This window comes from Colius striatus, chromosome Z (genome assembly GCF_028858725.1).
Source record: "Colius striatus isolate bColStr4 chromosome Z, bColStr4.1.hap1, whole genome shotgun sequence".
Lineage (NCBI taxonomy): Eukaryota > Metazoa > Chordata > Aves > Coliiformes > Coliidae > Colius > Colius striatus.
Window position 1 is genome coordinate 65,715,385 of NC_084790.1, and position 27,288 is coordinate 65,742,672.

At 41.2% G+C, this 27,288-nt stretch overlaps 1 protein-coding gene across 4 annotated transcripts in view; it reads right to left on the reverse strand.

The window, feature by feature from the left end:
• The window catches only part of LOC104558416 (TLE family member 1, transcriptional corepressor), a 74,656-nt gene extending 51,310 nt beyond the window's left edge, over positions 1–23,346 (reverse strand). For 2 of the 4 annotated variants that reach the window (XM_062017463.1, XM_062017462.1), the window contains exons 1-5: positions 22,058–23,346; positions 21,340–21,440; positions 19,718–19,781; positions 19,580–19,624; positions 332–394 (exon numbers count right to left, since the gene is read on the reverse strand). In XM_062017463.1, the coding sequence (XP_061873447.1) occupies positions 332–394; positions 19,580–19,624; positions 19,718–19,781; positions 21,340–21,440; positions 22,058–22,081 (297 nt within the window). In that variant the 5' untranslated portion in view covers positions 22,082–23,346. The remainder of the gene's footprint in view (positions 1–331; positions 395–19,579; positions 19,625–19,717; positions 19,782–21,339; positions 21,441–22,057) is intronic. The other 2 variants (XM_062017460.1, XM_062017461.1) reach the window with 2 other exon arrangements.
• Positions 23,347–27,288: the final 3,942 nt, after the last annotated feature.

The following is a 27,288-nucleotide window of genomic DNA, read 5'->3' on the forward strand; positions in this document are numbered from 1 at the left end:
TAGAAAAGATAAGCATGCTTACTTCACTAGATTCACTCTGACAAGTGAATATCAAATAAGTAATCACCATGATTGGAAATGAAAGTGTTTTGTTGCATTGATAATATTTTAAAGACTCCCATTCTCCTAAGGCAATGAATGAGGCTGAGCCATTGCCACTAGTTTCAACTCAGATTTGTTAGACCAAATTAGCAGGGGGTTTGCACACTTCAGCTCTAACAGATGTTCCTTATACTTCAGTATTGTGATAAAATTAACATTTTAAAACTAGCTAATTTGCAAACAGAAAAGCAACATAATTGCACTTTAACAGCTGAAGAGTTTTACTTACTTCCTGAGACAAAAATGGGATGACTTGTGCACAAATTGTATTCAATCTCTTGGCGATTTCTGTCTATAGAGGGAAAGTATTCCGATTAAAACTGTGGTTTAGATTTGCTGCCATGTTGTAACTAGAGTACAGATTTACATTAAGTTCACACAGAGAAGAAAGTAACAAAAAAATCCACATCTTCATACTACCATAAATATAAATGGTTATTATACAAGCCCAGATGAGGATGGATTTAGTTAGCTACCCTAGGACATCTGCCATGTCTAAAGAACCTAATCTGTATACACGTTTAGGCACAAATCTGGTCCTTGTACATAGCTCATTAACAAGTAAAGCATTTTTTAAATCCATTAAGTCCAAGATAAAGTCTTTTAAAAGGTAGATTTATTATTACTCAAATTACCAAAAAGGATAACATGAAGGTGACAGACATGGAAGAAAAATGTTTATTTAATGACCAATTTTATCTGCCTATTAGAAGGCTAAATTAGTTTTGATTACAGAAACACATCATGAAGAGTACTAAAGAAATACCAAAACTGAAGTGAGGCAGAATGAAGACAAAAGGTACAGACTTCTAAAACATCCACATTAAAAGAGAAATAAAATAACGAACAGACAAGAATCAGATGAGAAAATGTTACAGTCAACAACAGCAAACTAATGAAAGCATGAGTAATGGGAGAACAATAAGGTCAGGAACCAGCAGAGAACAGAACAATCCTTCACTGAAATCAGCAGAGAAGACAGCAGGATAGAGTGTTTCCCACTTTGACAGCTTTATGTACCCCCCACTTTTGCCATGTCAACTTGAACACAGGATTTCTGGTAGGGTACAGGCATCTTTTATTACTCATTCTTATTTATGCTAACAGGTTTTCAGACCCACACAACTGCACATCATTCAGAACCACTGTTTTAATTAACCCTCGAGGTACTTGAACAACTCCTGCACTCTTCCTTAAAAACATCTCCAGTAGTTGCTGCAGCAGTTACACAAAAAAATTATCATCCACAAGTAAACACAGCCTACATAAATGACACTCTGAACAGCTCTTGTCCATTTCTATCATATCCTTAATCCACACAGATATTTCTTGGTCTTTTTTTGTTTTGTTCCAAAACATACGAAAGAACAGATCCCTGGTGACAGTCATTAGGTCTTGCATGAAATTACATGCATAAATGTGAGCAAAGATACATCCTTTCAAATAACCTAGATGAAAACACTGCTAACTCATCTAAACGAGCCTTTCGGTCCTGGGTTTTTTAGGAAGACACTGGTCTATGCTGATCTTGTACCCAAGTCAAGCAGTAATCAGCATTCAAAAGCCACCCTCCACTTTTATCTCTCAGCAGGTAAGTGATTTGGGATCTAAATGCAACTAACTCACAAGATTTAACACCACTTCCCACCTCTGACAGATGCATAGAGCTCAGACGTGTAAGCCACCATGGCTCTGATGCAAGCTGAAGTACTCCACTGGAGCAAAGCCTGGCATCTGACAAAGTTTTACCGAAACAAGAGTTTCTGAAGCAGTTCTAGGAGGGTTTCCTCATAGGACAAAAAGGTTCCCCTTAAACAAGGGCAATGACACAACAGTTGCTTTACAGGAAACCTTCTTCCCCAACCACATTTTCTCAACAGAATCAGGTTCCACTTCACACAGTACCTCAGTGGTCTGCTTCTGTTTTGTTTCAGCCACAACCATAATACAGCCATTGTTCCGCATATAGCCTTTGGTACAAGTGACTACATACATATCAGCAAAGGCAACACAAGGAAGTTACCAACTTCACTAATATCAGTTAGTAGACTAGTAGAAAATCTGTTGGGACTTTCTATGTCTATAAACACAGAAAAAAAGAAAAACAAAGCCACTCGACTGTGAGAATTTGCATACTAAAGGGCATCCTCCCATGTACTTCCACATGTCTCTCTGCAAAGCAAGATATATAGCTATTTGGCTGATCTTAAGAGTCTATAATATAAATATGCCAGTTGTCCACATTACTGGGTTTTTCCAGACAGGTTAAGAGAATGCAACCTCATGTGAGAATTACCAGTTCCAACACAGGTCAATTAGCTTTCTTTTTTTTAAGAAATAAAAACTTAAAATAAAAAGAGTATAATAATCTTTCCCCTGTTCCCAATCAATCTTACTTTAAAAATATTTTCTCAGTATTACCACACCTGACACTATCAGAGTTGAAAACAGTGAATCCTGCCGAGTCTGTCTTTATCACAGAAGGTTATCATTGATGACCACATATTAACAGCATCCTTCAGAGTCATTCACAGTGCCAGGTAAATATAAATGAATATGCCATAAAGAAGTTTACTTTGAGATTTCTTGATGCTGTTACAAGTGACAGTTAAGACACATACACACTCGAAGGAAACTAAAAAGACTACTCTGTATGTCCTAACAAAGGTCTGCTTACATTTAAAAGGCAGTATGCCTACAAGCACTACACAATGAAATAAAGTACTTGAAATTATAGATACACTATGAAATTTCACACACCTTCTGTTTGCTGCCTCAAATGTTCAGGAAAAAATGTTCTTACAAAACAAACATTTCGAAAAACACCTTTGTTCTCTCGTGATTTGTGAAATATAGGTTTTAATGCACAATTCACCTAATCTTGCTTATCAGAGTTTAAAAGAAGTTGTTTTCAAAACTGAGAAAAAAGAACTTTCATTAAATATAAATCTAGCTATTGAAAAGAAAATGTGCATTCACCTTTCAGAGCAAAACTTCTTTGAAATATGTACGTGCACACACATTGTGTATATATATTCTTGAAAGAAAAAACTTTTTTAAAGGAATCTAGAACAGTGTCATTAATCAAGACTTGAGTATCAGTAACTGGTGGTATTAAGAGTAAAAACTATATGTTCCTGATCTGGGGCTCATGCTTTTGAACTGTACTTATCAGTTACTTCTAGAGGCGTCCCAACATAACACAACTATTATCTAACTGCTGATCTCAAGACATGTAGGGCTGTCAGAAGTAAACAAAGAAAAATTTTCAGAAAGCTGCTCGAGTGTAGACAAACATGACTAATTGCCCACATTCTTTGGCTCCTTGGTAAAGCAGACTGTTGAAGCCTGCATCTCTCATGAAAGCCCTCCTAGCTCTATGGCAGCTGTTAGCAAAGCATCTGAAGTGCCCTTAATTGTTTGTGTCCTTAATGCAGAGCCTCTTGAATACATTCATTTTTAATAGAGGACTTGAGTGTGGGGCCTATCAAAGAATGACAAAACTACATCGTTCTCTGGTTCTTGCTGTTGTAATGATTGTCTTTTGATTTATTTGCAAATTACTAGCTTGTCAGACCCCTGAAGTGCTACCCTCCTTTCTGAAGTATCATTAAAAATTAACATGAAGGAATTCAGCTGCATTTACTAAAATTAAGTTGAGCCGATGGATTTATTTTTTCTTCTCGTGTATATTTTTTGCCTCTGTTTCATCTAATTAAGGACTTAAATGTTTTGATCTAGCCATCAGCAAACTCAAGTGTTTACACTTAAGCTTGTCTCTTGCTAAAGTGAATTCTTAACATAATGACAAAGAACAAAGCAATCACACTAGTTACTAAATATAATATTCATTTAAATAAGTCATTTTATTAAGCAGCTAATAAAGAGCTTGTATATACTTTTTTTGTCTTCTGGATTGTTAAAAAGAAGTATTGAAGCATGTTCCTCTACAGTAGCCTATTCCAGATCATTTTGCGTTTTGACGGCATGTACTTTCCAAAGCACCACACAAGATACCATACTTAAATAAATGGATTTTAGCACTGAAATAATGAAAGAATAATAGAAATATCTAAACTCTGACTATTTCTCATTGCACCCAGACTTTCAGACTTTATTACTAATGCTGGAAGCCCTGGCCTATGTGAGCCACCACTCTTGACTCATGTCCAAGTCAAGAATGCGATCTTCCTTCGAGGAGAACTGGCTATTCAGCTTATTTGGTTTTGCTCTAAATCAGAGCTGTTACCATACATGTCTAAGTTGTGACTTCAGCTATAATATCCATGGTGATTTAAAGCAAAAATTCAATCCTACAACATATTATTTTTAACAATCAGATGTATTGTGACAACTGCCAAGACTTCTTAAAGCTGTCCAGATAGACCTGTACAAATCAGCGCTTGGCTAAAAATGTCCACTGTATGTCCACTGCTATTCCTTCTTTCAAGTTGCACTCCCCAAAAGGAGTGATATAAAGAGCAGTACCTGAAAGCACGCTACCACCACTCCGCTAAGGACAGGCTTACGTGTTCTAGTTCATTACATTTTTATTTACTTTAGTTATCTTAACATAATTTTAAGAATCACAGTTGTCATCATTAGATGGGGAAGAATAAAGCTTCAGAACAACATGATAGAAAGTACAAGAAAAAACCCCAAAGTTCTGAAGATATGAAAAGAAAAAAAAAAAAGAGTACACCTTAATCCATTCCTTTAAAGCAAAAGAATCAGAGAATCAGTGTTTAATGAACAGAGAAGACTACACTGACAAGTCACATTCACAAGAGCATTAGAAGGTAATTCTTAAGTACTGTGCCTATGCTTACACTTCCAATACATACAAAGTCAAGTACAACACTGAACTCTCCTTCTGGAAGGACAAAATGGACTTCCTGACATTTACAGCATGTAACACTAATCCACGAGGGAGTAAAGGTCAATGTTGCACTTTTGGTCATTACTGAATCATTTGAGATTATCTGTGGTGGGGATGAGAAGAAAATCAAAGACTGAGAGAACGCTGCAAATGGCTTGACCTCAGACCAATTTTCATCTCCATCTGCCTAACCGGCAGGTGGATAAAAGCCCTCTTTATGAGACATGCTTGACCATTTTATTAAATCTATGTTGCAAGCCAGAAACCAGTTTAATACTGCATTTCAAAAGTCCTTGGATAAGAAACTTCATGTGTATGTTTTAATCTTGAGCTACAGTTCAGTACCCATTTAGTATTTTCATTTTTCAAGCAGAATCATTGAAACAAGCAGTACACTTACATGATGTAGCCTTTATTATTTTTATAGTATCTTTGATGACAACAAAAAGCACACATTCACAGAGAAACTGCAAAAAGTGAATCATTTCACTGTGCTTAGCTGTCTGTATGTTTTGTTAGAACTTTGCTGTAGAGACTCAAGCACTTCCAAAAACTTGTTACTAGTAATTTGGGAGGTGAGAGGATGTTGAAGGTTTAATTATATCTCAAAAGCCTGAAATGACTAAGGCTACCTTTCTATGAACTTTGCTATTCATGAGTTACTGAACCCACACTGAGCACCAAGATATGCATATATTAATTTCCTTTTATTTAAAACTAACATACTACAATCTGTTTTGGCAATGGCTACAAAAGGGGGAAAAAAAGGCAACATGCCATTTAAAAGTTTCGGGTCCCCTAGTATATCAATGTCAAACAACAACATGTCAAGCTAAGATTCAATTCAGGTAAGTGCCACCATCAAATTTTCTTGTTCCCAGATGTGCTTTAAGATCATTTTATTGCTTAAAATTTAATTTGTTCCAACTCACATCTCCATGACAACGTTGGCTAACCCTGCAAATCATTTGGGTAATTGGATATCTTATCTTTCTATTGCTCTCAAATCGAATGATTCTGCTAGAACTGCAGCAGCCAATCAAATTTACAGGCCTCCTGAGTAATAGACTCCCACAAGTAGCCACATTCATCTCCCCTTTACCGCCGTATTAACCACCCTGTGACAAACTGGAAGTTAGCCTTCAAACTCTATTTTAAATTATAAATACTGTCATTGCTAATATTCTCATCACTTGTTGGGAGTGGGCAGGTTTATTCTAAACAGATACCAGAAATTCAAGCTGATAAGTGGCAATGGATAGCGTAACTTTCAGCAACAGAAACAATGTCTGTATTCTGGGCATAAACTGTCACAGTTTAACATGATGTGTCATTAACAAATACAGTTTTCCTTCTGTCCTACATTTGCACTACTCATTTTAATTGTCAGGTCAGCAACCCACAAGATGATATTAAAACCTCAGAAAACTGGCATGAGAAATCTTCAGCTATGAGAAAAAAACAGATCACCAGCACATTTCAAGTGGGAGTGGAAAGAGGAAGAAGTAACAGAAATAAACAGAATAAAAACAAAAATTATACAGTCACAGAGTGCTAGATAGTTTCCAAAGTGAAACTAGGTTATTTCTTTTTTTTAATTTGGTATTTAAAACTACATTTATGTGGCACCTCTTAGATGTCAGTTTAAATTATAGAAAGGTCATGTTAATTTAAACATAAGCTACATACAAAGCACAAGTCAACACCTACATTTGCCAAGTATCTACTACAGGTTTGGACTTTGTTCAACTGTAAAGTGAAGTGACTGGATATATTTCAGATGTCTAACTTCAATGCTTTCTATAATAATAGAGAGAGAGGCTGTTTTGTAGCTCTCAGTGAACCACTGTACATAACTGCCCATCCATTTGCAGCTGTAAATCCTGTTGAAACCAAGCCAACTGGCAACAAAGAGGCTGTTGTCAAGATGTCAAAGTGCTCCCTTCATTCATCTTCACTGTGTCAAGACTCTTCTTAAACTTGGCTAAACAGGATAGTTACCACATTCCTCCTTTAATCCAACTTTAGCCCATCTTGCTCAAGAGCTCACAACTACAAAAGGTGTGTTTATCCAGATTTTAGTTCCACAGATTAGTTTCCATGCCCAAGCTAACCTTCAATACACACAAAAGTATTTAAATCTCTGAAGTGAGCATACAGTTTTATTTTACTTTCAAGTTGTTTTCTGGAACACATAGTTTCCACTTTCATTTAGATTCTGTGACACACTGAGCAAGTCAGAGGTTGATTTCAATCCTGAAGAAGTCTTGACATTTTCATTTCCAGAAGTACTTTCTTCGAACCATGTGGGAGATCTCTGGACTTGTTTAACACCTCAACTAACTAGTCAAGCAGAAAAAATTACTAAAGGAAGCAAGAAAGGGACAGTGTAGTGGTTTTACTTGGGTCAGGTTTTTGGTAGCAGGGGGAGGTACAGGGGTGGCTTCTTTAAAAAATAGCTGTCAGAAGCTTCCCCTGTAGCTGGTAAGGCCAATGACAGTCAATTCTAATATGCATCCTGCAGCTGACCCAGGCCTGGCCAATTAGTGACTGAGGTAATGCCTCTGTGAATAACATATTTGAGAAGGGGAAGAAGTTGTTGCGCAGCTGATAAACTGCAGCAGCAACCGGGAGGGAGAATCTCTGCAGACACCAAGGTCAGTGGAGAAGGGGAGTAGGAGGTGCTTAGGCCTTGAAAGAAAGATTCCCCTTTGACCTGGGTTGCAGACCATGGTGAGGCAGCTGTGCCCCTGCAGCTCATCGAGGTCACGGGGGGGCAGAAATCCACTCAGCCCACAGAGGACCCCACGCCGGAGTGAGTGGATGCGTGAAGGAGGCTGTGACTCTGTGGGAAGCTCACCCTGGAGCAAGTTCCTGGCACGACCTAGAGTGTGTGGGGAGAGAGGAGCCCACACCAGAGCAGGTTTACTATCAGGACTTGTGACCCTGTGAGGGACTCAGGCTGGAGCAGTTGGTACTTGAAGGACTGCTCTGCCTGTGAGTGACCCATGCTGGGGCAGGATGTAAGGCCCCATGCTGGAGCAGTTCATGATAAACTGTAGCCCATGGGAATTACTCACGCTGGAACAGTTCGTGAGGGACTGTCTCCCATGGGAGAGCCCACAGTATAGAAGTGTGATGAGGCCTGAGAAGAAGCAGCAGCAAAGTCCATCTGTAATGAACTGACCGCAGCCCCCCCTTCCCCATCCCCTGCACTGCTGGGGGAAAAGGAAGGTGAGTCCTGGGAGGAGGGAGGGGTGGAGGGAGGTGTTTTTAAGATTCGGTTTTATTTCTCATCTCCTTGTTTTTATTGTTCCTTTAATAAAAATTGAACCTTTTTCTCCCCAAGTTGAGTCTAGTTTGCCCATCACTTTAATTGCTGAGCAATCTCTTCCTCCTTATTTCAACATGCAAACCACTCATATTTTTCTCTCTCTTCTGTCCAGTTTAGGAGAGGGAGTGATGCTATGACTTGGTGGACACCTAGCTAAACCACCACAGACAGCTTAGTAGACCACTACAACAGCAAATCCGACAGGCTCACAAGAGGCATCCATCAAGTAGCAGAGTAGCCCACAGACAAACCAATCTGTGAATAGACGTTTTGACACAAACCAATAAACTACGGGGTGAGCTCCCTGGTTCCCAAAGGACTGCACTCTTACATTCTCCTGTGATATTCTAGAAGCACAATAGTCTCCAAAATTTCCAGCATGCTTTGCATTATTGTCTTTTTGGACATTAGGGACTTGAGTTGCTCTGGAAAACTGAGCCCACATTACACAGAAACAAGGAGACAGACAAAAAAAAAATCTATAACTGCTACATCCTTATCAGAAAAGAGCCCTGTTGGCTTTTCATTTAGTTTAGGATGTTATTTATAAACTATTTCCTTTTTTGCTCTCACTCCTATAAAACACATCCAATTTTTCACATACATCCTTGCAGCACTTGCCACACTCACATTTTGAGATGGCAGATGAAAGTCATAGCTCTTGCATAGCTGGAGAACTACCTAGAACCACATAAGAATTAGAACATAAAGTTTCTCAAACCAAGCACATAAGTTTACAGTATGCAAGTCAGTAACAAAATTCTCTGTCAGGATTCAGTCCTTATCAACACTCAAGTAACGCTACTACAGCAGCAGAATCAGGACTCAACTAGAACAATACATGTGTTGTCTGTCAGATTGGAAGAAACATCAAGAAAACTGTCTGAAATCCTGGGAGAGTGGGGTGACACACATGGACACAGAAATCACTACATTACATTTACCAGGACTTCGGAAATAACTATCAAATTAACAACTAAGAAGTGCATGTGATTGACTTGGTATCTTAAATGTAGCATCACCACTTTACAATACTTAGCATATCCACAGCTCCATTTCCATAATCTGTCAAGTAAGATAAATAATTTAAGGCCTTAAAGACGTGTTCATATCAACACTTCTGGCACCATCCATTGGGTCACTACTGAATAACTCTTGTTAGCAACTAGCAGAATCATTCATCACACAGGACTTGGAAGAAAGGTGAAAATAATGGAGATTTCCACTAAATAAGAAAAAGGTTTGGAAAACTTTCAATAAAACTTTAGGTATAAGTTTGTAAGTTTTTCCCCATTTTATTATTTTTTTAATATATATTCTGTGTTCACAGAAAATAAAAAAAATAGTAGAGATATCATCTAGATTACATTTTAATACAGAAGAACCAATTGAAACTGTCCAAATAGAAACTAACTTGACTGACAATCATTGCAGATTTTATAAAATATCATTGAGACAAGAAAGAAGAAATGAAAAAGTCCAAGATCATTCGTACAGGACCTATTACTGAGAAGAAAGATAAAATGGCATTAGGAATAGATGGTATTTTCTTTATGAAACAATATAAAGGACATGGGTGACAGTTAATACATCCAAAAATTGAAGAAAGGACAGAAGAAATAGGAGAGAAATTCTTAACTTACTTCACAGAAACTAGGTCAGGTGAGGCAGTATAAACATATTACAGCCCAGAGTTTTGCAACTGTGCCACTATTAAGTGGCAGCTAGAGTAAAGCTACTACTCTACAAGTTGGAATAGTCAGAGAAAAAACAAGAAAAATGGTTTGATCTCCTCAGTTAGAAGATCAAATATATAATTAAGAGACACCAAGAAGGCCAGAGAGTCTACACTTTTTTTGCACACAACTATACAAAAATCGTTATCAACCACACAATTAATATAAATTACTAGCTACATAGGAAGGGAATAGATCAGAGCATTCCAAGTAAAACACTTTCAAATTGATTAAGCCTGATGAAATAAAAAAAGCATATTAGTGAAAAATGATCAGCTAGAGGACATCTTGCAGAACCTGCAAATGTCAAGTGGATCAGAAAATATCAAAGGACAATGTCTAACAGACAGTAAACAGTAAATGGAGGAGCAAAGACACTTCAGTTTAATTACTATTGCTCAAATCTGGGGTATTAAAAAGCCTCTTATCCATAAACATCTAGGTAAAACTCACAACTTAGAAGTATTTTTCAGCAGTAAGCAACCTCAGAATTATGCAATGTCCAAAAGTTAAAGTAATTATGGCTAAGAGGGGCAGGTGTGTTCTTTAAGAATTTGACGCAGCACTATTAGGAGCAACACAAACAGCACAGCTAAAACTTCACAGGAGAAAGTACAAAATTGCTTGATGATTAAACCATGTATGAATACATCCTTCTATTCTGTGAATTAAGAAGTCCTGCACGCATGATAGGTCCAGCATTTTTCAGTATTTCCCACTAACAAGCATAAAGATCTCTTCATTTGCCCTAATCCTTAATTTGCAGAGAGCTTCAAGCTGAGAAAGATAGAATATGCTGGAGAATAGCTTCAGTGAATAGAAAAGTAGACTACAAAAGAAAAAGAAGGATAGGAATAAATAGGGATAAAGGGCCATAGCATGCCAAGACAGGAATATAAAAGCAAAGGAAATAATGGACCAGGAAGGAATCCCTTGGTCACAGCGGATGAGAAGTTGAACATAAGTCAATAGCATGCTGTTGTAAAAAAGGCTGCCCGCCACAGTAAGCCGTATGCTAAGTAAACCTTCTATGCTACTCAGCACGGCATTTCCTCCCCTGGAGTACTGCACTTTTTTGGGCACTGTACTTCAGCTGAGCAACAACATTCAGGGAATTATCTACTCTCTCCATCCAGGGTGAAGAAAACACATAACAAAGAATTGAAGCTGCAACAGTGAAAAAAATTAGAGTTGTAACTGAAGAAGTACTTCAACAGCAAGGACATAATAGCACTCTGCTACCCAAAGAGCTGGTGTGTCCCCAGGACTGTTAAGTCTTTGCCAACGGACAGGACAAGCACCGTATCAGCAATGACACTGGTGCAGCCAATCCTGCAAGGAGGACACACGGAAGCACCAGGTCCTTTCTAGTGTTGCAACTCGACAATTCATATTTCAGTTCAAAGAAACAACCCAAGAACTTCCCACAGGTCTTGTTAATTAAGGATTTTGTGTTTGCCTAACCAGCAATTTGTGTCCATCATTTGAGGCTAAGACAGCTAGCTGTCTGAAGTAACACCTGGAAACCTTACAACCAGTTACAAAAATAGAAATTCTGAATGACCTGACTCCTATGAAGAACAGTAAGAAATATTTCAGGGCTGTTTTGGGTTTGTTTTGGTTTTTTTTCATTTAAGCAAAGCAAAACCAATCAAAACTGCTGTGGCAACACCACAGAAGAATGATCTTTCTTGTAGTTGTATTTCCCAAAAACCTGTGGAGGTTTCATATACGCCCCCCATGGGATTTAATTCAAACTTCTACGTTTAAAAAAGAGAGAGATCATCTTGTGAAGCAAACAGTATAAAAACTTGGAAGTTTTAAACCACATAAAAACAACTTCACAGACAGATAGATTTCCACAGATCATAAAAAATGTCCACCTGTTTCAGATATCCTTTCCTTTTTGTGACCTAACAAAAGCAGGTTTCCTCACAGACTTAACGCCTAATTAAGATGCAGCTGAACAAGCACATCCTTTCTTGTTTCCTTTCCCCAAAAGTGAAAGCTATATTTTTGGTTTTGCTTGCTAATCCATACAAATCTTTAAAATAGCACAAACAGAGGTGGCAGCATTCTGTTCTCTAAGTCAGTTTTATCCTCAGCCATCAACTAGATGTTCTAGCACAGAGAAAGAACAGTCCTTCCCTTCTAATTCAAAAATCCATACTACCGTTGCCCTTGCAAACTGCTAAACAAGCAGTATTGGCAATTCACTTGTGTTCTATAATATATTTACAGCAAATCCCAACAGCTTGACTCCTAATGCAGTTTTCTATTGTGTCTCTTCTTGTCAATATACTGACTGGTCGCCTTACAAGTAAGTTGCTTTGACTGATTGCTTACACAAACATCAAAAAGTTTTGAGAGGAATAATAAAAAAAAAAGTCTGAACAGAGAAAAAAAAACTCTATGCTGCTGGGGAGTGGGACAAAAAAATAAACACATAAACAAAAACCCCATCAGAAACCAAAAAAAAGCTCTATATCAAAACCTAAATTAAGATCAGTTTTCTGGTTTGCCATTTCATAGTCAAAAAGGTTAGTTCACTGCTCACATCATCTAAGAGGTACAAAATATTTACAAATAAGCAGCCCCGACACAAAGTTTATTTAATCTGTAATTTAATCACCTGTGCTAATTTGTTCACAGGTCTGAAGAATGCAAAGAAAATGTGAGAGCAACTCAGCCAATCCCCAATTAAACTCTTCCTAAACACTATGCAATTTATCAGTCACAGAATACTATTTCCATTATAAAAAGTGCAGTGAAACCTACGAAACTAATTAATTTACTGAACTGCTTTCCCCATAAACAGTAAGGCTTGCTAATAAGCAGTACTCAATACTTCAATTTTAAACTACTATTATCCTGTGAAATAACACTATAAACTTTTTTCCTACTCCAACTTCACTTGTGCTTATGGTTCTAGGCAAGAGAATTCAACATGTTTTGTTTATATGAATCTTGACACAGCAACACAACTAGATGTTTTTTTAAGTACCAAAAAAGTACATCACTAGGCCTTATTTTAAGAGAGACAAGCTCAGGTAATAACTGATTTTTAAATCGGGTCAGTTTTAAACTAGAGTTCAGATGAGAATATACTCAATTTCAGCAAGCTCTCAACTGCTCTTCAATCATCTCCAGCACTATGCCATAAACAGGTCACCAGTGTAGTTTCACAGAGGCCTTTACTGCAATCTGTTTTATGAGTAAGTTCACCAATGCAGCCTAGAAAAGAGAGCAAAGAGTGAATAAAGCTTGCTCGATGAAAGAATTAATTCAAAGTAAAAACAATGGCTAAAGAACTGCAGAGACTTTACAAGTTTAGGTGGTCAATGAAAAGGACTGTATATAAAATGTATATAAAATCCTTAGCCTCAACATAAGTGATGGTGCCCAACCACCATCATTCATAAACAAGTACTCAAATGTGAAAGGTGACTCTAGCAGTTCAGTATTTCATGGCAGACAAATCAGATACTAGAAACTTTACTAAAGAAGAAAAACAGAAAGTCATCTAAAAAACAGACATTATGTGATGATCTCTAGTTCATTTGCACCCTAGTTCCCTCATTTCAACAGCCTAAATTAAAAATGGATAAAGTTGAGGGAAAAGATCAAAGAAAGATACAAAACTGTGTAGGCTGGGACTGCCCAAACTGAGAAGGAATCAATGCAGATGTATTACGACAGTGACATAACATTTTTGAGTGCACTGAAAAAGTAGCTAGACAGGCATTGACCACTTGTCTGAGAACTCAGAGCCATCAAAAAAGATGGTTGGAAATGAGGTTCAAAGCAAACAAAGGTTGGATTTTGTCCTACACGTGGGACAATCTCCACCTCCTCAAAAAGGCATAGACAGAGTAGAAACCCACTAGAAAGCAATTTTGAAGAATAGGGCACAGGTGTCCCAGAGGACAAGCTGAATGTGCATCTGCCTCACACTCTTATGTTGATGCAGGCTACATCTCATGTTAGGATGCAAGATGACTGCAACCAGCTGGCTGATTAAAGTAAATTGTTCCCCTTCCTTGGTCAGAAGAAAAATATTGACAAACTGTAGCAAGTCACCAACTGATGCCAGTAAATGATTAGAGAATCTTAGCACATACAAAGTAAGATGTTTTTAGTTTCAAGAAAAGGCAGTTTAATGGGGGAGGAGACCTAATTGCTGACAGAGATGACCAGACAGAAGACTAAGTCAGACTCTTCTTAGAAGTGCATGGCATGAGAACAAAAGGCAGGCAATGCCACCAGTGCAGAAAGACCCCCACCTCAATTAATGGAGAAAAAAAATTCTTGACACTGAAGGTAAATTGAACACTGGAAAGAGTTGCTCAGAGATGCCGCACAAGATTATCTCCACAAAACACCTAAAATGGAAATTTAATACCTGCAAAAGCACAGGTTGCAAGTTCAGGTTAAACATGGGATCAACTTGCAAGTTGATTGCCTACAAGCAATCACAAGGACTGAAATGTTAAACCAGATGTTTTGACAAATATATGCTGAAAAATTAGGAACTCTCCCTATGAAATCATGGTTTACCCCTTTCTGAAAAAAAAACTATGTGAGCAACTGCTATTGCTTAAATAGCTACATTCAAATTCCAACTAAAGTGTTATGCAAAAGACAAAAATAGTAGTGTTTGACATAATTGCCACTAGATATCCCTAAATATTACCTCAAGTGGAAAGATAACAGCTTTGAGTGGAACTCATGAGGTTATTTTTTTTAAATAACAGTACTATGCACTCTCTCAATACAGAAAAGTTAACCTAAAACCGTTCTTAAAGGCTTTTACTGTATGCTAATGGTGACCTACTATCAAACCTAGAAGTTCTTATCTTGTGTACTGCACAGGAAACAACAGCCATTTTACTGTTTTGCTACAAAGACTCAAGTGCTGGAGTAGGGTGGGAAGAAACACTGAAATTCAAATGCTCATCTTGATTTGGTACAAACAGCAGAAAAAGGAAAAGCATTGAGCATTTTCCCACAGAATCTGTTTTGATGTTAGGCAATGCAGATTCACAAAGCATCTTCTCTCATACTCTTCTCCCTACCCAAGAAAAATACTGAGAGGTTTGGGAGCTTTTTGCCTGCTTTAACCAGCTCATAACCAACTTGTCAATGTAAGTTCCAGCAATGTAAGGGAAGTTTACAAGTGTAGCTGGTAGGAGCACTTTTCTTCTCTCCTTTCAGGGTTCTGTGAAGAACTTGAAATCTGGTAGGCCAAGTCTAAAATGCAAGATGATTAGGCTGTATTTAACATAGGTATAGTGTTTGTACTGTGACATACTTTCAGATTAAGTTGTATATGGAGTTGACATAATACATGGTATCTACAATATGGTTATCTAAAAACCGCATAGTGATGTATTTCACACGCTGCCCTGAATCTGTCAGATAACTTTCCTTCACAAAAATGCTGGCCTCAAGCTTGAATGTGTTTCAAAAGTCAAGAGGAAGTTGAGGTCATTAGTCTAGTCTTTCCTCCCCATTCAAACTGGCAGCTCTAACTGTGGGTGAAATGGCTGCACTCATGATAAAACTCCACTCATTTAGGGATCCAGTCTTTGTAGAATAAGCACAATTTTTCGAGTGAAAAATATTATGTCCCAATCAACTTTACCATCTTCTCTTTTAAATAAAAATAAATTTTCACATCTAATGTGGTGGTGCTAAAAATGCTTTTGAAACACCAACTGCACACCACCAAAACCTCAAGGATTAATGAAGTTTTTCATTACAATAATTAAAATCAAAGTACGAAAAAAACAAAACAAAAAAAATTATCCTTAAATTACTTTCCACAGCACAGCCATCCTAGTCAGGAGCTGTAAAGAGCTAACTAAGTTCCTTAATTCCCTTCTATTTAACCAACTTCAGCAAGACTGATGTTCTAACAATATATCAGTAGAAGATTCTATCCCTTGCCATAAAGAACTAGAAAAAATTCCACAAAACAGTCCAGGCTAAAACTCTTGTACAACTGGTTAACATAATGTAGTTTGGGAGTTTGTGTACTTTTCTACAAGAGGCTAAGTACTGAATGACAGGCCTGGCTCCAGGCAGGTCACACAGATCATGATAACTGAGAAGGAAACCTAGCTGTTGCTGTTGGGATAGCAGAAACTTACTTACTGTAATAGTTGTATTATCTGTCCATTGGCTCAGCAGTGATGAATTTTTGTTTCTTTGGCTGCCTGTCACTGAACAAAAGTTAATCTTGCATCCAACCAATTTAGGCATTAAATGCAGAGGAAGCCTTATTTTCTGACTTATGTCATAAGACAACAGACAGGACTGGTGAAAATACAGAAGTGTTGCCTTAATAGCCAAAGACAACAACCCTCTATGAAGTACAGAGGGATTTTTAACACCCAACCAGCTCTACATCTTGGCATTAGCAGTTTATGTGTCTGCTTCACTAGACATGTATGTCATTTAGACAGAGTAACATGGAAGAGAAATTTAAGATCGCACGAAGCAGCCTTATCATTGTGTCTTCTTGACACATGAATGCAGTATCTGAATCAAGTGCATCTATCCTAAACTAACCTTCAGGTGTTTATTTCTTTTTCAAGTATGCAAAACTTTTAACTACTCACCCTAAAATAATTTCTCTGAAAACAATGTGAGAATCTACACACAAAACCCTCTTAGGAATTAACCTCTGAAATTCTTTAAAAAAATAAGATTTAGAAACAAGACAAAAAACCCATAAATGCGTAAACTAGACAAAACATCTCTTTCCTGACCACAGTTCTGGCAGCAGGCTGAAATGCAGCAGCAGCAGTACCCTGATTTAAGCACTCAGTTATGCAATTAAACACTGTGAAGTGCCACGGCTCAAGTTGTGAAGGCAACACAGCCATTTCTGGACTGAAATGCAATATATTTAAGTCAAAAGCAGGGCAATATACCCTTTTGTACACCTCAATTAAGTCTGTTTACAGAAACATTCAATTCCTGACTAATTTTGTTTTAGTCAAATTTATTATGAGCTACCAAATTGAACAGAGAGAGCTGCTGATGCAACTGTGCCAGTAAAAGAAGTCAATCCTTCCATACACAAGCAAACTGCAACTACTTCATTTTATCAGTGACTACCTAACAGTGATGTATGCACCACACTGCACAAAGAAACACTGCTGCAGCATAATTTTTTTGTTTTTCAACCATCAGCCTAAGCACTCTGAAGGACTTCACACAGAGTAAGCACACCATCCACAGAGGAGGCAGGCCTTAAAAACACCAAAGCTTGTTCAGTGGAAAGCTTCCCCATCACTGCATTTTTCAGTAACAAAGATGTTGTCAGAAATGACAATTTTTCATGTCCCCTGATGATGCCTTGCTTGCATTTGGTTATAAGCCATAAAGCAGGAATAATTTCAGCCTGTCAGGAGTCTAGCTAATGCCCAGTTTCCCCCCAGAGAGAATTCCTGTCAAACGTAATGAGAGCTCCAAAGGCCCTCTCTACAACATAATGAGCACTTAGGCCATGCTGGTGATCAGCCAGCAAAAAGCATCAGTTTGAGCCTGGCTACACCCTTGGGGCTAGACATCACCAGTTTTAATAAGAATTATGATTACTATCTGGCAAAAGCCTCCTCAGAACTTATCGTTGGCGGTGGATATCCAGAAGAATATCTTTGGCAGTTTTTCTTTGTTTCCTGTAATCTTAAGGCCACCTACAAACTGAACTGTAATGCCGTTTGACATTCTCCTTTCAGGCCTCTAAATCAAGAGTCTTTAACATGAAGGTGCCGGTTTTATCAGAAATTAGAATTGTTAACATATAAAAGCATAGTATCCAAGACTCATATCCAGGGAGATGTATTTATGCCTTCAAAGGCTTTTTCTTTTCGTAACAGCACACACAGATCACGTGTGCTCCACTCTCCCTGCCTAGAATCAACATAGGTATAGTGCTCTGTCATAAATCTTAAAAGCTTCCGGAATATCACTGCCTACCAGGTATGTAATTATAGTTGCCATACATACAGAACACTAAATGCTTGCAATACAGAGATGTTAAGGTCAAAGTAGAAGCCTCAGTTTTGACACTGTTCAATCCTGTGGGCTTAACTGATTTTACGTAAAGTTAATTCCTAGTTCATTTACTGAAGTCATGTGCTCTCTTCTGAGATCTTCTGAAAACAACATCCATTTAGTACTGAATGAGGTTTCTATACAGACTTTGGCTTCCTCATAGGTTACACTGTGATGAAAGTAACTTAGGAGAAAAAAAAAAAGTAAAGAAAGAAATCTCCAAATCACAATGCTTGAAAAAGTCAACTCACAGAAAACCCAACATTCTTCTAAAATACAAGATAAGAATGCAGATACAGTACAGAACCAAGTCAAACAGTTGTTCTGTCTACAGATTTAGTGCATTACTTAAAAAAAAATAGGTTGTCATAATATTTCTTCTTAAATTGGTATTTTGGATTTAAACAAGTGTATCTCTTAAAACCCAAAAGAATACCTACCTAGCTTTGCAAACAGAAAGTTATCAGGGAATTACAATACCACCTGTCGCATAATATTTTCAGGGGAAAAGAAAACCAAAAAAAATCGAAGAGTTCAGATTTACAAAGTTATAAAAAATTCAACTCTGCAATTCACTTGCTTAATGAAAGTCTTTGAATACACTGAAGATCTGAAGCCTGAACTAATCAATTTCTTCGCTGTGCCCTAGCTGGTCGGCCATGCTCTTTAATTTAATGAAACAAGAGTTTTAGATGAAATAGCACATACACATCAAAAAGGAATTGTATTGTTGCACTTTGAAATGTGTCCAACTGTGCAACTTCATCTAATGATAATTTTTTTTAAGAGGTTATCATTTTCTGAAAGACTTATTGTACCAGCATCTTGATGAAAAAGTGAACGTCAGCATATCTACAGAATACTTACACCCTGCCATTAATGCTTTATTTGGCAGACAATAACTACTCAATTGAGGGTCCTCTGGGCTGAGCAATCATTTAGCTTTTCTTCTCTTATGAGATCTTTAGTGTCTTGTTCCAGTTCAATACTCTTTTTATTCACCATTATAGTGGCCGTAAGTGTGAATTTTATGGGAACTTGCAAACTCATAGTCGTAACTACAGCTTTCCAAGTCACTAATCTCTTCATACCTTTAAATGACAAGGATTTGAACAACTATGAAGCTATGCTACATAGGCATAAGACCAGTCCTAGATATCAAAGGCTCTACTACTAACAAAATAAACTCACATCAAGCACTGACTTACAAATTTGAAACCACACATACAAGACCTTTCCTATTTTTACCAATGTTTTTCAGGCTCAGTGTCAACAAAGCCTTGTCACTCAACACAACATATGCCTCAATTGACAGCAGGTAGGCAAAGGTTTACCAATCACAGCTACAAAATCAGCCTATTGATTCAGATATGATAGGCATCCGAACATAAACAGAACAGCTAGATTTAAACACACTAGACAGACTGCAGATTTTGTGGATTAGAAAAGAAAATGCCTTACCTGTTTGTGCATTTCAATGTTTAATCCGTATGACATTTCATAGTACTGTAAATAAAGGATCATACATTATTTTCTTATGCTGGCTTGCAACATATTAGGAGACATTTACTGAAACAAAAGAAAAATAAATATACTTACCATCACATAGTGCCTCTGCATTTCTGTCTTTTCACTTGCCAGTTTCTCACATTCCAATTTAAGGCTACAAAATAGATCACACTTTAATGTAACTGTTATGACATTTGTTTTGACATCTACCCACTTTATTTGTATTTTGACAGAAGCAGACAATTAAAAAACCCTCAAACTAACACATAAACACACAAAGGAGGACTTCACTCAAAGGCTGAACAGGAAATTTTAAAGGTATTTCACAGGTGCTGTGTATGACCCAAACTGTCTCAGAATCCATGATTCTCCACCTTCATGCTTTGGGAAGAACTGCTACAAAGCCCTACACCTTTCAAGTCAAAACAGGATCTGAATTTCAGAGCAGTAAAAGAGAGGTATTTCTTTGTATATTATATTTACTAAATTACTTCCAAGTAACAGCACTCACATCTAAAATTACAATGTGATTACGTCTGTAACTCTTAACCTTAAGTACATTCCAGCTAATGCTATCTTGCCCACAACCTGAAAACCAGTAGCTACCACTTGCTAGCTGGTTTGGCTTCTATTTTTGTTTCAATAAACGAAAAGAAATTGCAGTTAGCACTTATATAGCTCATCAGCAATGGTGTAATTCTGACTACCTTCACTGAGGACAACCACCTCAACATTCCCTCTGTTCACCGGCAAACTGAACTTTTTTTGTTAATGACCATGGTAAGCATCCTAGAACAAATAGTTTGCAAGTGAACGGTTTTTTTCCACTTACAGCTGTGATACCAAACATTTACAGTTTACACTGTATTTCTAACACTAATAAACAACTTAAAACAAGTTAATGACTTAACAGATGACAAAGTACAGTATCATAGTTAAGATGGGAAGCCTAATAAAAAAACAAGTGACTTCTGAGAAACTTTTATTTTCATGCAGATCTTGCAGGTGCACATAAGCATAAAATTAAGAGAGATCGACACTCCTTGGCACCAATTGCCCTGTATATTCAAGAACTCAATATTCTAGACCTCTCTAGGGACCTCAGTAGCAAGCAGATACGACGTCTGAAGGAGAGCACAGCAGAAATACGCCACAGCTTCAGTAGCTTCACGTCAACTTGGTGTCAGTACTCCAATGCTTGTATGCTTTAACAAGCCTTCTCGGCTCTTCAAGCAAAACACGCCGGCACTTTATTAATCTTTGCATTAACGTCCCACACAAATGAGTAAACACGAGAATTAGCCTCCTTAATGCTCTGTGTTACAGAATTAACACAGGTCTTATCTCGATATACTTAACATCTTCTGCGTAAGGACCTTTAACTTTTTGGTTTTTGTTTTTTTACGCACACACCCTGCCAGTTTCAACATCATCACCCTTGTGCGGGTGCCCAGGTAGCACATGGACAGGCGGACCCGCGCTGCGAGCGCCCCGTCCGCCGGACACACCGCCGCCTCCGCCGCGGAGCGGGGCTCCCCGCGCCACCCCTTAACGAAGCGGCCGGACGTGAGGGACAGGCCGGGTTCTGCGGTGGGGCGATGCTGCACGCCACCGCCTGGCCGCGGCCCTTCAGTGCAGTCCCACGCGCCCGGCCCGGGTACAGGGCAACGACCCGCCCCCCGGCCCCGCCGAGGCGGTCCGCCGGCGCTCACCTGTGGTACTGCGCCTGGAGGAACTGGAACTCCTCCTTGATGCGGTCCAGCGACTCCGGGATGGTGAATTTGAAAGGCTGTCCCGCAGCCTGGTGCGGGGTCTGGCGCGGCAGCGGCCGTCACAGGAAAGAGAAGCACGTTCAGACACATGGAAGCCGCCCCGCGGGGGTATGGGCGGCACCACCCGCCGTGGCCGGGCCAGAGGGCGGCGGGGGCCAGGCCGCACCGCCCCGGAGCTCCGGGCACTTGTTACCCACCTTCCCGTCCCTTGTCTGCGGGGGGCGAGACTAACGCACCCCGGGAGCCGCGCCGGCCCCGACCCGCCCGTTCCTGCCGCTGCCGTCTACATAAAAGCGAGGCGTGCCGGCTCCTACCCGGTGATCTCCGCCGCAGGGGCACGGCCCGCCCCGGCTCAGGCGCCGCGCTTGGCGGGGACGCGGGCCCCCTGCCGCCATTCCCAGGGCCAGTAAGTTGCCCACGAAACAAGTTGACCGGGGAAGGAGAGGAGGCGCGTTCCCTCCCTGGCAGGCGGGACGTGCCGTTCTTCCCAGGTAGGAAAAAACTTCGGAGGGCGCCCGTCCGCCTCACCCCCACAGTGGGGGACCATGGGTGCGCTCCTGAGGGGCAGCGCCGTCTACGCGGCGCCGCCCGGACCGTCCAGCAACCGCCTGGCCCCGCGCCCCCACCCCCGCGGAGCGGAGGCCCGGGCCGTACTTACGGGGTGCCGGCTCTGGGGGAACATGGCTGCGGCCGCGGTGGGGCTCCCTCGCCAGGTGGTTCTGACGGCGGGCCCCCTGCCCTGCCCACGGCTTCACACCCGGCGCACCGAGGGCGCAGGAGGGGCAACACGACACCCGCCGGCCGTCTTCCCTCCGCTGGCGCGGGGTGAGGCGCGGCTCAGTGCCCCAACCGCCAGGACATCCTTCGGCCACGGCGTCCTTTGTTGCTGATGCGCCGCGGAGGGCAGGGGGTGCCCGGGACAGTCGGGCGGGCCGCGCTCGGGACGGCCACCGCCGCTTCGCGCTCGTCCGGCGGCGCCCCGGCCGGCGGTCACAGCGTCGGGTGCGGCGGGACGGGACCCGACGGGGCGAGTGGGGAGGGAGGAATTGGGGGAAGCCGCAGCCGCTCTTTGCCGCAGGAGAGAACAATTCCCTTTTCTCGACTCGCAAGTTGCCGATGAAATCTTAAGGCCGGAAACCCCGGGCGGAGGCGACTCCTCTCCTCACTTCTGTCTCATGCCAAGAAGGGAAGATCCACTCGGAGGAAGACGGACGCGGTGTCAGCAGTGGGACCGTTGCAAGACGGAGGGACGAGAGAAAGTCTTCAGGAAGGGGTGCGCTGCTCCCAGACGCCGGCGGAGGGACCAGATGATCAGCAAGACACTGAGCGATGAACAAGGGAGGGAGGCAGGAGGAGGAAGCGGAGGGGGGGGAACGACACTGCACAGCCGGCCCCGATGGGAGCCGCTCCAGTAACACATGCACAAAACGCAGGAGGGCAGAAGAGGGGGAACCACACACGCAGCAGAGACTCTTCGGTTAGTTGCAGAGAGGTCCCTGAGACACAACAAAACGCCTCAAAATGCCCGGTAGCTCGACCGGACCGGCCCAGCCACCAGCCCCGTCGGGGAAGAAAACAAAGAAAAAATATTTAAAAAAAAAAAATCAAAGGAGAAAAAAACCCCCAACCGCCCGTATCGGGGCTAAGTCAGACGGGAAGCTCCTTCGTGCAACAGCACCACTACAGCCTCCTCCGGGCGGGCGCTCACCAGAGACCGCCGAGCGCGGCACATCCCGGTGGCATCACGAGCAGCAGCATCTTCATCCTCCCCCACCTCCGCGCTGCCCCACCGCTCCTCGTCGACCACGGATAAAGTTCTCCCCCTGCTGAAAAAATCCGGACCCAAGCGGCCGGAAACGCCGCGGGCCTCCCGTCCGCTTCCCCTGCGCGCCGGCCGAGGGAAACCGGGGCGGCCTGGCGGCAGGCGCTCGGCGGGACGGGTGCGCGGCCGGGGCCGAGCGAGACGCGCCGTGCTCGCCCGCGCCGCTTACATTAGCACGCGGTTTCACACTCCGCCAGCTAACCAGCCGCGCGGCCCCGCCCACACCGCCGCGCAGGGGGGCGCCGCCGCCGCCGCCGCCCAATCGCCGTCCCCGGCGCCAACGTGGGGACGTGACGCGTCCCGGCTGCGCGGACCAATGGCGAGGGCCCCGGTACCGCCGCCTCTCAGGCTTTCACTTGGAACCATTTCTGGCGGAGCAGCGAGAGCGCTGCGAGCTGGCCAATGGGAGGGCGCGCAGCGCGCGGAGCCGCGGGGAGGCGGGGAAGGTCGATGGGAAGGAGAGCGGAGGGGCTGAGCCGTCACTCAAAGTAACGTGGGCCCTCGCGGGCGGGTGGGGCTGTGCGCGAGACTGCGAGCGGGGCGCATGCGCGGAGGTTCCGTTCGCCTGAGGCGCTGTCGGGCGAGGGGGTGTTCGGTAGCTGCGCCGCGGTTCCACCGCCCCCTCCTCATTTCCACCCGCGCTCCGCAGTATTTCCCCGCTTGCTCGCGGGTGCGGCCGCTCGCGCGCGGCCAGAGCTCTCCTCAGCCTGGGCCGCTCCGTGCCCGGTGCTTCGCCCGCCCGTCGGCGCCGGAGCCTTGCTGTTCGTGGCGCGGGTGCGCCGGCGGCTGTCTGCCGCGCCCTCCGCGTCTCGGAGCTGATGGCTGGGACACGGGGCCCCGGCCGCTGTACCCGGCTGTCGCGGCAATCGGCGCCGTGGCTCGGGCCTCTCCCCGCTTCTCTTGCGTCGCGGTACCGAGGCGTGTTGTAGCACCTGCCGGCTGCGCGCTCGGCCGTGTCGGACGCTTTGCGGCGGAGGATGAAACCTCGCGCGGGTGCGCATCACTCAAGTATACCGGTTGAAGTTCTGGTTAGGATGACCCTCTGATCTGATGGAAGTTGTCTTTGATGGAAGGTTGGCTCTTTTGTAGCCTACTAGAGGGAAGGTATCAAGAACTTTGCTGTTGTGAATGGTGTATAGGGTCACTTAATGTAGGTGAGGGTCAAACAAATTCTGTGTGTGACTGCTGAGATGACAAATGGTGACATAGCTTGCAGTGAGAAGTGAACTTCAAAACGTATCATCTGTTCACAACGACCTAATTCTTAGCTGAATTACATGATGACGTGTGACATACTGGTGCCTCTGAACTTAAAACACCGCTCTAAGATATGTTTTTGTTGTTAGTAGACTTGTATACTACCTAAAAACAGGCCTTAAAATGGCAAATTGTATCACTTAAACACAGCAAGGCTACCTTTATAATTTGTACTTTCTTAGGATTCCCCATGGAAGTTTACTAGATGTGCTTATTCATAATTACCATTATGCTTCTTCTTATATCCTAAAGGAAGAGCCATCTAGGTTACAAATTCAATGTGAAATTTCACAGCTACAGCTTCACTCAGAGTGATGGTGTCTGTCCTACATTTTTCCCGGCTTTGCATAGGAACAACCAAAGGAAAAGTAAACTCCCTCAGTCCTCTACAGTGAAGTTTGGACTTCATTCTGTGGCTACAGAGTTTTGACACTCATAATGGGTGCATACATGTCTATGTGCATGTGTCTGTGTGTATGTGTAATAGTGTCTGTACATATACAGGTGCATGTGTTCATTCATATTAATATGTATGTGCATAAGTAAATATGAATGCTTATAATTTTTTTTTTAAGAGGTGAGGCAAAATACCCCTAAGAGTGACATTTGGTCTATTGTGGTTCCCAGGATGGTAATGCAAACTTGTCTGATGTTCCTCATGCATAAGTAAAGCTAAAAATCCTGTGTTCTGACCCAGCTCTTCCCTTGTAGCCTGGACAAATTGACTCACTGCTCTGTTCATAGCATTGAAAAGCTTAAGTAATTAATGCATATAAAGTACTTAAATCTTAAGATCAAAGATGCCATAAAATGCAATTTATTAAGATATGCGTTGTGTATGTGTGTGTACCTAGTAGCTATGGTGTCTGCAGTAACACCTAACTGTGGTTGTACTTGCTTAACCTGCTGGCACAAGCTGAGATGTTAACAGATTTGACATTAAAGCAGCACTATGTTTTGGAAGGTAAACAAAAGCCTTGTTTTAATTGCTTGCCCTACAACAAAGTTGAAATGTCTTGTGACCTTTATTTGTCATCATTAAAATGACCAAGGCATTTCTTAACAGAAACAGAAAAAGCTCTATTTTCCTGATTTTTTTTTAAACAAGTGGTGTTGATCTTTTTAGTTTCTGGAATGAGGCACTTAAGGGCATTTTGAAGCTTCTCTGTTGTAGTTGAGATGGAAGAGCTGTAAAAACAGTAGTAGAATCAAATCTTTGTTTTCTTTTTTTCAAGTGAAAACCACGACAATAACCAGCATGATCTGATATTTAACTAGTTTATAATGCAACATCATTGAATGATTAGAGCATAAAAATTTCTTTTGTGTTAGGTGTACATCTGGATTAATTCTAAGAAACTGAACACTCTCACTCTGTAGCAATACTATTTACACCACTGAAAGGCAAACATGGTTAGGCGTGTTGTAAAGAGCCTTCATATTCAACTCACAGTAGTATTTTATACCAGAACATTATGCCACAGTACTGAACATACTCTACACAATTGTCAAACTGGATTAAAAATAATTAGTTTAAACCTTTGTCTCATGTTTTAAAAATACAATAAAAGATTGCCTTTAGTATTAACATCCTCTAAACCATTCTTTTTAATCATCCATTCAACCCTGCTGTTTGAAATCAATTGTTTTTTCCCTGTAAGCATTTCAGTGTAGTGTTCCTACCTCCTGTAGCAAAGGGCCTAATCCTTCATTGACTATCTACTGAAAACTAACACTGGAAGCAATTGAAGCTTTGAGTAAAAAAAAAGCTGTGTTGGGTCCAATGTGTCATTTAAATATGCTGAAAGAGTATCTGTAGCATCTGGTCTTTAGGGAATGACGTATAGTATGATGTTGTGCTTACCATACTGTTTTGTTTTTTTTTTTTTCTTTACTGTTAACAGTACTATTTACAAGCAATATTTTTTAACTTCTTCCCACAAACTGGTACACATAATAAACATGTTGATGATGTTAATCACCAGGCGTTTGCTGCAGGTGGGCGGGAAACAATTTAGTAAATTTGTAATTTATCCCACTGTTCTGCTGTCTGTGTAGCAAGAGCAAAATCAGTGGAGGAAGCGATTATAGAATTCAATAGATTTTATGCTTGCAGAGTTTTAGATTGAGAGATTGTTGATTTTCCACTGAAAGGGAAACAGAGAGTAAGTTTAAAAATTATGTGTATTACGGGGGGGAGGGAGTTGTTCTTTTTTTTCTTTCTAATGGCAGGAAGGCACAGGTGGAATAGAGAAAAAAATAGTATCTGAGTCATACAGTGCATATGGTGTGGTACTGACTATACAGCTGCAAGAATAATAATTATTATGAGGGCATGCAAAACAATATCACATCTAAAATATTTCTTTATTTATGAAGTGCAAATGATGTGAGCAGGGTAAAGCAATTACATTTCTAATTATTCGTTATCTTTTGGCTAATAGCCATTGCATACCCTCTTTGTAATTTGATTTCTTTTTAATTAGTAGTTTTCCTTGTAGGCAGGAATGTTGAAAAAGTTGCACTAGGTCATTTTACCATCATGTAATTCCTGTATTCCCTTCCCCCATTCCTTCACCCTTAAAAATTCCCCTAGTTGGATTAAAAAAAAAATCAGTAGCAGATCATGCAGCAGTAAAACCTCAAATAAAATCGGATCCAAAGAATCCCCTGTGATTTCACACAATATGGTAAAACTGGAGGTTGCAGGAAACCAACAAAATTAAACTAGGAACATTTGAAGAGAAATGACCAGGCTTTATGAAAATGACACATTGACTGGCCAGTGGGTTTTTTTATCAAGAATTTCT